This window comes from Rhinolophus sinicus, linkage group LG01 (genome assembly GCF_036562045.2).
Source record: "Rhinolophus sinicus isolate RSC01 linkage group LG01, ASM3656204v1, whole genome shotgun sequence".
NCBI lineage: Eukaryota > Metazoa > Chordata > Mammalia > Chiroptera > Rhinolophidae > Rhinolophus > Rhinolophus sinicus.
In genome coordinates this window covers 2,693,951-2,706,261 of record NC_133751.1, presented here as the reverse complement: position 1 = coordinate 2,706,261, position 12,311 = coordinate 2,693,951, and the positions used below count along the sequence as shown (strand labels likewise).

At 52.2% G+C, this 12,311-nt stretch overlaps 1 protein-coding gene across 6 annotated transcripts in view; it reads left to right on the top strand.

Moving 5' to 3' along the window:
- Window positions 1-12,311, top strand: part of PDE9A (phosphodiesterase 9A) — a 90,683-nt gene that overhangs the window by 25,110 nt on the left and 53,262 nt on the right. For 3 of the 6 annotated variants that reach the window (XM_074324826.1, XM_074324821.1, XM_074324827.1), the window contains 3 exons: window positions 2,388-2,458; window positions 3,753-3,830; window positions 9,928-9,971. In XM_074324826.1, the coding sequence (XP_074180927.1) occupies window positions 2,388-2,458; window positions 3,753-3,830; window positions 9,928-9,971 (193 nt within the window). Of the gene's footprint in view, window positions 1-2,291; window positions 2,459-3,752; window positions 3,831-9,927; window positions 9,972-12,311 lie in introns of all 6 variants that reach the window. The other 3 variants (XM_074324824.1, XM_074324818.1, XM_074324815.1) reach the window with 1 other exon arrangement.

Below are 12,311 nucleotides of genomic sequence, written 5' to 3'. Positions count from 1 at the left end.
TCCGTCCTGTGTGACTCGACCTGCCACGGGGTCTCGGCTGCGCGATCTCATGAAGCTGTTTTTCAACTAAGAGAGTTCTGGAAATCCCGATCCGCCCACTGGACCAGTCTGAACATTGTCCAAGCGAGGCCGTGGAAGCCCTGTCCCCAGGGGTCCCTTCCTCTGGGGGTCTGAGGTGGTCCTTCAATGGAGTCACCAACTGGCCTCCAGCTGATCGCAGAGCCTCCAGGCAAGTGTTCGAATAAAACAAGCCACCTGTGAGTGACAGCAACAAGGAACATCAAATTGAAACATAAAGAAGCTGAGTAGCGCTCTCAGGCCACAGAGGTCAAAGGCTGAGTGCCATGACCCCCGCCTGGCAGCCTGCCTCCCACATGTCTTCCCAGCGCCTAGCGTGAGAAAGCCCCACCTGAGGGCGGGGCGCTCTTGACATAGTCCCTTCCCTCTGGCAAAGTCAGGGAGGCCCCAGTCATAAGAGGCTATGACTGCATAAGGAGCCCCCTCACCTTTTGACGTGCTGTTGTTGATGTGTCTCCTTCAGTCAAGCCCCCCAAAGTCCATGGTTAGAAGCTGTCTTGCCAGATGAGACTGGAAAGAAATCCTCTGAGTCGCCCCCACCCCCAGAACTCTGAGGGGCTGAGACAGGTCCCCCACTAGGCGTATAGCGCCTGTGTGCACTTGAGCCCCTCCAGGAGCGGGGACCTTTATAAAGGTGTCACATCTGCCTTGAAGGACTACAATAGTTGACGTTCTCCTGGGCTGAGGCAGGCCACCCAGCCCACCCAGGATACAGGACTTCAGTCCACTCAATGGAAAGGAACGTCATCGAAGTTCAGGATGGGAAAGTCAGAAATGGTCCCGGTCAGTGGGAGTGGCCAGGACCCAGCCCAGCCGTCCCACACATCCGTCCCCAAGGCACAGCCAGAAAAGCCGGGTGTGATCTGTGATGTCATGGCCTGTGCTAGAGGCCGCTGGGGGCGTGCTGTCAGAAAACGCAGGCCTGACACACAGTCAAAGGCAAGACTGCTCTGGCAGTGTGGTCAGGGCGTTGGGGAAAGGCTGCCACTAACTCCTGATGCCAGATACAAGGAGAGAGCAATAGGAAGGGGAGGGGGGACCTCAGAGCAGTGGCAGGAGCAGAGGGCCAGGGGTGGGGGCATCCGTGGACTGGAAGGAAGGCCGGGGATCGGAGCTGGGAGAGGACTCAGGCTAGAAGGCACAAACCCTGGAGCCTCACGTGCCCGGGCAACAAAGTGGACCTTTTCATGTGACACCACCAGGTCTGAGTTCTAGAAACCAAGGCCCAGCGCTGGGGCGAGACCAGAAGTGGCAACCCAAGCAGAGGCCACTGCCAGGTTCCAGGGCTGAGCCAGGACAGTGGCAGTCGGGTGGACAGTGCAGACTAATGGCCCTGTCACCGAGGGTGACGTCACCTCAGCGCTGCCAGGCCAGCAGCACACAGGAAGTGGTGTTAGTCACAGGCTGAGTTTATGGGGGAAATACCTGCGTGCTATATTTAACTGTTTCCAATACAGGAAGATGCAAACTGATCTTAGCGGGAAAATGGTGCCCTGGGCACTGAAGTAGCCACCGGCTCAGGCTTGCGCACTCCCTGGGGCCCATGCCGAGAGCAAGAGGGCGACGCGGAAGGACAGCACCCACTGTGATGAAAATGGGGGCTTTGCATGGACTGTCCACGCGCTGTCCAGCCTTGGAGCCCCCCCCCTCACTGTACATGAAGCCCCTCCCAGGGAGGGACTCGGGACCCCTTGGACAGAAGATACTGATGCCAATGCGTCCTCTCCCGTCGGCCGGGCAGGCAGCCAGGTCGTGGCACCTCGTGTGCAGTTGCTTTTACTGCAAAGATGGTGACTCACATCAGAGCCCTTTTCTCCATGATTCCTTCTTTGATTTAGTCGCCATGGTGTCCATCGACCCCACCATGCCCACCAGCTCCCAAATCCTAAAAGGCAATTTTTTTTTTAAGCTAAAGACCTTTAAAAAAATTTTTAATAATGGTCCCCACGAGGTCATTGGGGACTCCCTGCAATGTGACATCATTAACCAAGGTTGTCAATCAGTGCATCAAATATCACCAATGATGGGCATGTCGCAGCCACGTCACCTGCAGGGGTGTTTACCTGGGTGGTACCTTTGTTGCTCGCAACCCTTTTCAGTGAACAGGAAAATGAATTTGTCACAACCTGTCTAAATGGAACTAAATGGAACAATGTATGTGTAACATTCCAGTGCCCACGGTGACATTCTTTTCTCTTAAAATAAACCTACAGGTTGGGGTCAGAGAGGCAGCTCGAGGCCCTCACGTCACCATGGAAACCAGTTGCCCGCTCCTGCCCCTCCCATGGACTGTGTCTTCTGTCTTGCAGGTGGTCTTTAGCAAGTACTGCAACTCCAGCGACATCATGGACCTCTTCTGCATCGCCACCGGCCTGCCCCGGTGAGTGGTGCAGCCCCGTCCCTGCCGGAAGGCGCCATGCTGCCTCCATGCTTTCTAGTTCACTGGGACAGGAAGGCACCTGGGGAGGGCGGGTCTCGAGGAGGAGGGATGAGAGGAGAGGAAGGGCCAGCAGGCTCCTTTGCCGTGGGAGCTCTTTGAAATCGGTGGATAATCCCTGCAGGTTCCCGCCACAGCTGCCGCTGCCCACTCGCCGGCACCACGTGTGTATGCAGTGGGAACACCAGGGCCACACCTAGGCAGAAACTACCATCTTAAGCGTTTTTATTTTTCTTTCATATATTCATTTGCTTTTGGAGAAAGGATAAAGAAGGGTGGCTGTGTTTCGCTTTGGACCCCATCTCCAAAGGGTTCAGCAAGTGTCTTTTCTATCTTCGCATGGGGTTAGGGCGTCATCACAGATCAATGTTTGAGAAAACACGGACTCAAATGAGTGGACAGGACCAGTGATCCATCTTACAGCATCAGAATTCCATCATAGTTGTTTTCCGAAACCAAGAGTTTGTTCGAGCGAGCTGATTTTCTGTCCTAACTGCCCGATTATAGCGTGATCCGGAATTGCCTTGGCGTGGCGGCTACCTTTAGAGTCAGGATCCGGGTGAAGGAAGATGAGGGACGAGGACAATAGTCTCACAGACCGGTGAGAGGGGGATGCAGGAGATGAAATGACGTGCCTGACATTACCGCAAATGGCTGTTTGTAGCAGCAAGAAGAGCCCACCGATGGGGCATCTTCTATTAAGCACCGTGCTGAAAAATGTAGATATTATTCTTTAGAACAACCCTCGGATTTCGGTGTCACCCCCATTGCACAGGTTTTTAAAATACACAACTGAAGACCAGACAGCTTACGTAACGTGGTCGAGGCAGTAGCTCTCATGGGGGACCCCTAAGATGAGAGTTGGAGCAAAACTCACCCACTTGAAACTATTTCATAGGAGAGATGCGTGCCCGTTTAGGGGAACTCCCACAGGAAGTGGAGTAGGAAGGCAAACTGAATTCATCACCGGCCAATACAAATGTTTCTTTCTCTTTTACCCCAGGTTTTAAACTCCCCACTCAATAAATTAGACTTTCTCCAATTCCTGTTTTAAATTACTCAGCCGTCTACAAAGCATTTAGGACTAGACGGCCATTCCACCAAGTTGACAAATGAGTGTTGTGTCTGGGGGAGGGTCCTCCTGGCTGTGGGCCCTCGTGCGTGCGTTCGAGGCCCGTGCAGGTCTCCCTGAGGGAGACCGTCGCGGGGGAAGGCCCTGACCTGGCATGTCTTCCAGGAACACAACCATCTCCCTGCTGACCTCGGACGACGCCATGGTGTCCATTGACCCCACCATGCCCGCGAATTCTGAACGGTAAGCAGCTGGCCGCTTTGTCCGCTCCTGTTCTCATGTCTGACTTTTCCCACACCCACGTGAGGGTCCCTGCGGTTGTTTTCATGGTTTACTGCTGTAGGAAAATCTGAATTTAAATCAAAGATGGGAGGTAGATGTGGGAGGGACCGTGAAGGGGGCTTGAGTCGGCTGGTTCCTTTGCAGGCAGAACGAGTCGCTTTCCAAGATAGTGACAGTTGTAAGCGTGCCCAGGGCTCCATGCTCCGTTCCCAGCAAGAACCCTGTGAGGACGCACTGGTATTATTACCAAGTCACAGAGGGGAAACTGAGGCGCAGAGGCTGAGTGATTAGTAGTGGAGCCAAGCGCCCAGACCCTGCATTAACCATCCCGCTGTCCACTTCAGGAAGGGCTGCAGGACATGCCCTGACCAGAACCCCTGGGGGACAGTGGCATTTACCCACTGCCACCTGCTGGTGTTGATAAATGCTGCCCACAGGACTCATCTCTGCCCAGGGCGAGGGAAGAAGCTGGGGCCTGGAGGGCTGTGACCTGGAGAGACCTGGAAAACAAACGGGTCGGCAGTAAACCGTTTGTGAATATGAGTGCAATGGGTAAAGCCTGGCTGTGCGGCAGGAAGAAACAAGGACAAGACGCTGAGTCGGGCCCTTGCCCTGCTGACCTGCCTCCTCGCCCAGCAGCCTGCAACGTCCCCTGCAGTCCCCACTTCGTATTTTAAGCTGGGTGAGGCAGAGTTTCTCTGTGTCTCTGTGAGGCCAGGGAGCAGGAGCGTGATCGGGTGTGGGGGTGCCCCCTCGGGAGCCCTGTCTGTGGCTCCTGTTTCTCCCTGAACACCCCTCCCAGGGACATGTGTTAATCTGGTCATTGGGTTGTCCCACTGACCGAGCCACGTCAGCTATTCCGAGTCCGCAGGAGAAAGCCGGCCCCAGGCAGACCCTCACATGCCCCAGAGACTGGAGCGCCCACGGCTCCCTAATGACAGCTGGAAAATATGTGGGGTCCCCGTGACGGGTGCCCTGGGACCTCCACTGGAGGTTCACCCCACCCCAGGTGCGTGCACACCTGAGCGCCCACGGGTGAGCACCTGTTCTTCCTCCTGCCCCCAGAAGCCAGCCTGCCAGCCATCCACACCAGGCAGGGTGCAGAATCCCTGTCCCAGGACGAGTGAGGCATTGATGCAGGGAGCTGGTTGGATACGCCCTGGGGAAGGTACAGTCCTCGGGGAATGTGGCCGGCACTGTCCTTCCCCGTGCACCTGGCCGCCTCAGCCAGGCCTCCCCTCTCGCTGCGCCCATCAGTCGGCCCAAATTCCCCCCAGTCAGGAGCTTCTGCCCCCACACTCTCGCTCTGATTATGGGCTCCCAGCTACCTGGTAGGTGCTGTGCTAGTTGGCTCCCTGAAGACTCCACCAGTGCTCACTTCAGAAGGAAAGTTGCGAGTGACCTGTCACCCTGCTGTCCACAGACTAGAATGATCTCATCAGAGGGGAGGTTCCACTCAAACCAGTGCCTCGTCAGAGCAAGCTGGTCTCTGGTTGAACGAAGCTGATTTTTTCCTGAATTCAGTTGAAACAGTCTGTCTGAAGACTTTGTCTATTCAAACTTTGTCACTCATTAATCTGGTTTGGTACTTGATTCTGTGCCAGCACTTCCCAACGGGGGGCAGTTTTGTTCCCCAGGGGACATCTGGCGATGTCTGGAGACATTTTGGCTGTCACAAGCAGGGAAAGGGGGTGGTACGGGCACCCAGTGGGCAGTAAGCAGGGTGCGGCACAGGACGACCCCCCCACAGAGACATACCTGCCCGATGGCCGTGGTCAGAGGGTGGGAAGCCCTGCTTTGTGAGGGTTCTACCACTTTCTCTTTACAGAGCTATGGGTTGTCCCCTCAAAAGTCACCAGCCCCTAAGCCAGCAGGTGGCCGGCACCACTGGGTGGGGTTGGGGGCTTGTAATAGAGTACCTCTCACACTCTGATCCTCAGGGTCTGGGGTGGGGCCAGAATTGGCATTTCTGCAGGTTCCAGGATGGTGACCGCTGGGCTTTTTCTCCACCCTCAGCCCCATGCTCTGTCCTGTATTTGAGGTGTGACCTTTCCCATCTGGGGTCCTGCCTCCTCCATTGGACTCTCTCCCGTCTCCATCTACTTCCCACTCTCAGCCTGTAACAGGCGGTGCTCTCAGGGTGTCCTTCTCAGCCTGCTCACCATTCCTCCCTGAGCGAGCTCGCGAGTCACGGCTGAGAGCCCCAGCTAGGCCCTCGCCATCTGCTCCCAGTTCCCCATCTGCTCTCCAGTTCCCCATCTCCAGCTGCCATGGGAGGTCCCGTCCACTGTAAACATGCAACGTAAATGAGTCCAGCTAACCCAGTGACTTTCAGCCTTGGCTGCAGATTAAAACCACCAGGGAGCTTCAAAAAGGCACGGGGGCCCAGACCCCTGTTGGGACTAATTAAATGCTCAGTTTTGAGGGATTTGTAAAGCTCCCCATGCAGTCCAGGCGAGAACCCCTGACGTAAAGTGTGCAAAACCCAAGAAAATCCTCTTGACCCCAGGTTAGAGCTCAGCCCACCAGTGACCAGTCACATCTCCCAGACACAGGGTTTTCCCCTCTTGAAAAGTGCTAGATGAAGTTTGTTGCTTCCTGACAAGCAGTGGGTCAGCTTGTGTCCCTCTAGCTTCCTCCGCTTCTGAAGACACTTTGAGCCTCTTGGCGTGACCTTGTCATCGCCTCATCCCCCAGCCCCAGGTGTAGGACCCACCTGGTGGGAAGGGCTGGCCTGCCAGTGACGGGCATCGTCCACCATGCTCAGATTCTCCCCGCTCACCAGGTGGGGTTTCGTGATCTCGCCTCCAAATTCTGAGGGCCCTTGACTGTGACCACCCTGACACTGATCAGACATGGGGCACCAGCTGCCCCTTCTGAGTCTTTCTTCAAGATACCTCTTGCCTTAACACCTTTGTTTGCCTCAGCCGACCCCCAGTTGAAACCGTCGTATCTCCTGTCTGGGTTCCCGATGCACAGACTCCTGGCTTAGGCCTCCAGTTACCCCTCATCGAGTCCTGTCCACATTCCAGAAGAATCAGCCTCCAACACAGCTGTCATCCATCGTGCCCGGCACAGCGTTCTCCAGTGCTCATTAGACACAGCACTTTGTGCAGACTCCGCCATCCAAATGTCTGGCCCAAATCCACCTTAGAACACTGGTCTCCAGGTCCACTGACCGCATGAGTCCCTATACGCCTTGCACAGATGTGTCACTCCCTTTGCACAGACACCTGAGCACTTCCCTCCTCTGTGGGCCGGCTGAATTCCCGATGGCAGGAGGCCACTGGGGGTTCCCTCACTCTTCCCAGGCCTCCCGGCTGTTCTGTCTGGTCAGTGAACATTCAGACCCACATTTTAAATAACCTGCGACGCACTGACCCACAGTGGGGGGCTGTGGCATAACCCTGGGCTGAATGGCGTCCACTCTCGGGACTGGTAAGAAAGGTGATTGATGACCAAGCACCCCGATCAAATATATGAACAGACAACTTTGTTCAGCTAACGCTCGGAGGGACTTTGAGCCACCTGGTCCAACCTCTCTTCTGCGTGGGGCTATTCTGGATCCCACGGTGCCCAGCTGACAAAGGCGTTCCCTCTTGACAAGTCCACCCACCCGTTTCTGCCACGACTGCTTCCAGGTGCTCATCGGACAGGAGAGAGACACTCACATAGCCTGAGAAAACGTGGGGCGTGAGGCAGGGCATGAGGGCCAGAGTGAGCTGGCACGCGTGTCACTACAGACGCTCCTTTTGTTGCCCGTTTCAGCCAGCTTGTCACCCAGGTAGGGCTCTAGTGGATGGAGTGGCTGGGCGTTGTGAGCGTGGCTTACCGGCCATGCCCTCGGCCCAGGAGAAAAGCCCCCAGGGCCTAGCAGGTCTCCCCATTACGTATTTGAGGAGGACTTCGAGCCCACGCAGTTACCGTTTGGAAAAAGACAAACACCTTCAAAATTCCAGGCACATTTATCCCTTTTAAAGAGACAGTGGTTTTATAGGAGTTTTGCTGTTAAGAAGAGAGTGATGAGGGGCTGCTCAGTTTATACCGAGCCAGGACTTCATTCAATCATGGAGCCAACAGGACTGTTTAGAGTCAGGAGGAAGGATCGAGGAGCACCTCCTGCTCGGATGGCCAACTGCAAACCCACATGGTTTCTAAACAAGACGTTACCTGATCTGCCAGGACCCAAACACCATTATGACAGAAATGAGCCCAAGTGTTAAATTACTGACTCCAGAGACCTTTCGAAGCAGGGCCTTTTCCTGAGCAGGAGCAGGACACTCTCCTGGGAGATGTGAAGGTGTGGCCTCACTTCTCTGTGGGAGAGGAATCCCTGGGTGGGGTGGGGGCGGCAGGCAGTCTGGACCACCATGGAGTTGTCTGTCCATCACCCAAGTGCCCCGCAATTTTTACTGTTAGACTTCGTCAGTGTTTTAAACTGTAAACATTTTGCCTGTGGCCCTTAACCCATTAAAGCGTGTATCACCCTATTTCACCACTGTGAACAGTTTGGCGTGTGTGAACCCTCAGACTTTCTGCGCTCCCTCTCTCGGACTCAGCCCATCCTTTACATGTGACTCTATAACTTGCTGTGTGACAGGTATTTCTGGTGCCAGCCATGCAAACAGCGGTAATACACGTCTTTTCGATGTGCACTTGAATGTGGAATGGCAATTCCATGAGGGAAGGAGCATTTTTGTCCTGTTCACTGTGACATCACGAGTAAATTACAGTGAGCACTCAGTGCAAAATGTGTAGAAGGGGTGGACAGACGGACGCCGTGGACAGACGGACGCCGTGGACAGACGGACGCTGTGGACAGATGGATGCCGTGGACAGATGCCATCTGCAGATAACGCCATGGGCTATGTTTCATTTGTTCCCAACTTCATGTGCTGAGGCAAAGGATTATTGTTGCTACGAGCCGCTGAGTCAGCTGACTCCTGGGGGCCCCACGAATGAGTGACTTCCCAGTGTCCCCTCCTCAGCCTGCTCCTATACGCTCAGCCTGTGGCTTCTTTATGGAGTCAACCCAGCTCAGGCTTGGTACCCACTTTTCCTGCTACCTCCTGTTTTTCCTGGCATTTTTGCTTCTCCAGAGAACCCTGCCTTCTGATGTGCCTGAAGTAGGACGGCTTCAGTGGTGTCATTTTGGCCTCCAGTCGTGTGTCAGACTTCATTTGTTCTAGGACCCACACAGGATTATGTATTTTAAATCCTAGTTGGTATTTCCAACTTGCTTTCCCCAAGGTCATGGCAACCCACACTCACACCAGCAAAGCTTGTGAGAGCCTGTCTCCCTGTGCTCTTGCAGCACTGCTCTTGTTGGGAGTAGAAATAGCATCTCTTAAGGTTAGCCTTCCTTCCTTCCTTCCTCCCTTCCTCCGTTCCTCCCTCCCTCCCTCTTCTTCCTCCCTCCCTCCCTCCCTCCCTCCCTCCCTCCCTCCCTCCCTCCCTCCCTCCCTCGCTTCCTTCCTTCCTTCCATTATTAGCTCCTATTCTTTGCCTATTTTCCATTGGCTGAATTGTCTTTTCCTGCCCCTTCGCTGGAGGTCCCTGGACCTCAGGGACTAACCTTTCATCCATCCTAAGTGTCACCAGTACCTTTCCCCATCTTCTCTGGGTCTCATGATTCCTGTGGGTGGCATTGCTGAGATGCCAGTGCATTTTCGACTGAATCATTGCCACCACCCTCTCTTGCGCACTTGGGAGATGCAGCCACCAGGAGCTCAAGCCAAGCAAAGGCAAGAGAGCATGCCCGCCCCGGTCCGGCCAGGATGGACATGGCCGTCCCGGAAGTCTGCCGTTCCCAGCAGGATTCCACACCTGGGGTAGCAATGACAACATCTGTGTTATTGACCAATGTGAACATTATAGGGAAGTTCGTTGTTTAAATGATAGAGTTAAAGTGTTTGGAATTCTTCTGCGCGAGGGAGATCAGAACAGCCCAAGAAACTAATCCTGTGAATTCTAATTCACCTGGCGCTTATCTCGCAGAGCAGACATGCCGCGAGCATCTTTGCCGGCATCTCACAGAGGACTGCCTTCTCTCTTGCAGCACTCCCTACAAAGTGAGACCTGTGGCCGTCAAGCAACTCTCTGGTAAGTCCCTTCTGTCATTTGAAAAATTAAAAGGAAAAAAAAGAAAGCTCCAGGCGTGATTGATTGTAAATTAGTTAAGCATTAGCATCGAAAGCCTCATACTGTTTATTACAGGATCTAACGCCATGTGCCACTGCACAGACAACCTTGCACTCAGCCTGTGACAGCTCAGCCCCCCACCCCCAAGGACTTAGCAGACACGGGCGACAGTCCACTCTGGTCTTCTGGGGTCAGTGCCTGTCCTGCCTCTTCAGACTGAGCCACAAAGGTGGGCCATTTGTAACGCCCAGCCGCAGGATGCCTTAGACAGCCCGTGGTGCTGTTTGGTTAAAATCCCCTTTGCTCCAGCTCTTCTGTGACTCTTCCGTATGTGTGACTTATGCATAATAAAATGCTCCCATTGGAGTTTATATTTTGATGAGCTTTGGAAAATGTACACACCCTTGTAATTACCACCCAAACCAAGACACACAACACTGATGTCACCTGGAAAAGTTCTCTTGTTCCCCTTTTCATTAACCTCCCCTTCCTCACCTCCTGCTGTCAGCAGCCGACCTGCTTTCAGACACTGTAGGTGAGATTTGTCTTTTCAAGAGTATCAGATAGAAGAAATTCACGGTGTGTGTACTCTTTCTGAGACTCGTCTGTGTGTTGTGTGTGTCAGTGTATCATCTTTCTATTGCTGAGTCATGTTCCGTGGTGGGGCTGGACCACAGCTTGTGTATCCAGTCAGCTGCTGTCTCAGTTTGGGGCTGCTGTGAGCTTTCACGGGCAAGCATTTTGCACTTCCATGCACAGTGTGTGAGCGGTCCAGTGGCTCCACCGTCGTCACCAGTACTGGCTAGTGTCAGTCTTTTTTATGTTTTATCCATGCTAATGGGTGTGTAGTGGAATTGCATTCGGTTTTAATCTGTGTTTCCCTAGTGATTAATGATGGGAAGTCTGGACTTACTGACCATTCGTAATTGTTCTTTTATGCAGTATCTGTTCACATCCTTTCTGATTTGGTGGCTTTGGTGGCAGTGGCTTGCTTCCCTTCTTATTATTGAGTTGTCAGTGTCCCTGATATATTTGGGGTGCACACCCTTTGTCAGATACATATTGTAAATATTTTCTCCCAGTCTGCAGCTTGCCTTTGCATTGTCTTATTGGTGTCTCTGAATGAGCAGAAATTTTAGTTTGCCGATTTTGTTCTTTTATGGTTCGTGCTTTGTGTGTCCTCTCTAAGACGACTTAGTTTATCCCATAGTTGTGAAGTTTTCTCCTATGTTTTCTTCTAGCACTTTTATAGATTTAGCCTTTGCATTTAGATCTGTGATCCATTTTGAATTAATTTTTTGTGTGTGGTGTGAGGCAGAATTGAGGTTTATTTTCCCTTTTGGATTTTAATGTTAATTCAATTTTAATTTTTGTAAGATTGGTGGCTACAGAATAGAATTTTGAAGCCACCGTACCATGCTAGATGGTGTGAGGCTCTGGCATCTGTGTGCCTCGGTTTCTCATGTTTAGTGATAATGTTTACATGTGAGCACTGATTGCTTTAAATCTTTTTCAGGATTTGCATAGCTCTTTATGAAAACCCTTATTTCTCTTGATAGTAAATGTTAGAATAAAAAATGAGTTCTAACTTTTTCTTGTATAAAAATACCTTTTTAACATAAAAGGCTTACTAAGCCCTTGATTTAATAATATATATATATATTTTATTTTTTATTTATTTTTTTTTTACATTGTTATTAACCAAACCCTATACTGTATTTGGATTTTATCAGTTTTCTCCTGATGTACCTTTTCTGTTCCAGGATCCAGTCCACGTCCCCACATTGCATATACTCATTCTGCCTCGCCAGGCTTCTCTGCTCTTACAGTTTCTCAGACTTTCCTTGTTCGTCATGAACTTGACAGTCTAGAAAAATCTGTAGAACATTCCCCAATCTGGCTTTGTCTGATGTTTTTCTCGTGACCACCCGGGGTGGGGAGGGGTGTGGATTTGGGGAAAGAGCACATGGGGTGTTCTGCTGTTCCTGGGTGGAATGTTCTGTAAATGTCAATTAGGTCCAGTTAGTTGATAGTGTGCTTCAAGCTTCCTGTAGCTTTACTATTTTTGTACTTTCTCTATCGATGACTGAAAGGTGAGTATTGAAATAGCCAACCATATTGTGGACACATCTACTTCTTTCCCCAGTTCTCTCAGTTCTGGCTTCGTGCATTTTCAATCTCTACTATTGGGAACACACGTACTTAGAATTGTTGTGTCTTCTTGAGGGATCAACCCCTTTATCCTTGTGAAATTTGCCCTTTGCCCTAGGTACTATCCTTGTTTAAAGTCTACGTTATCTC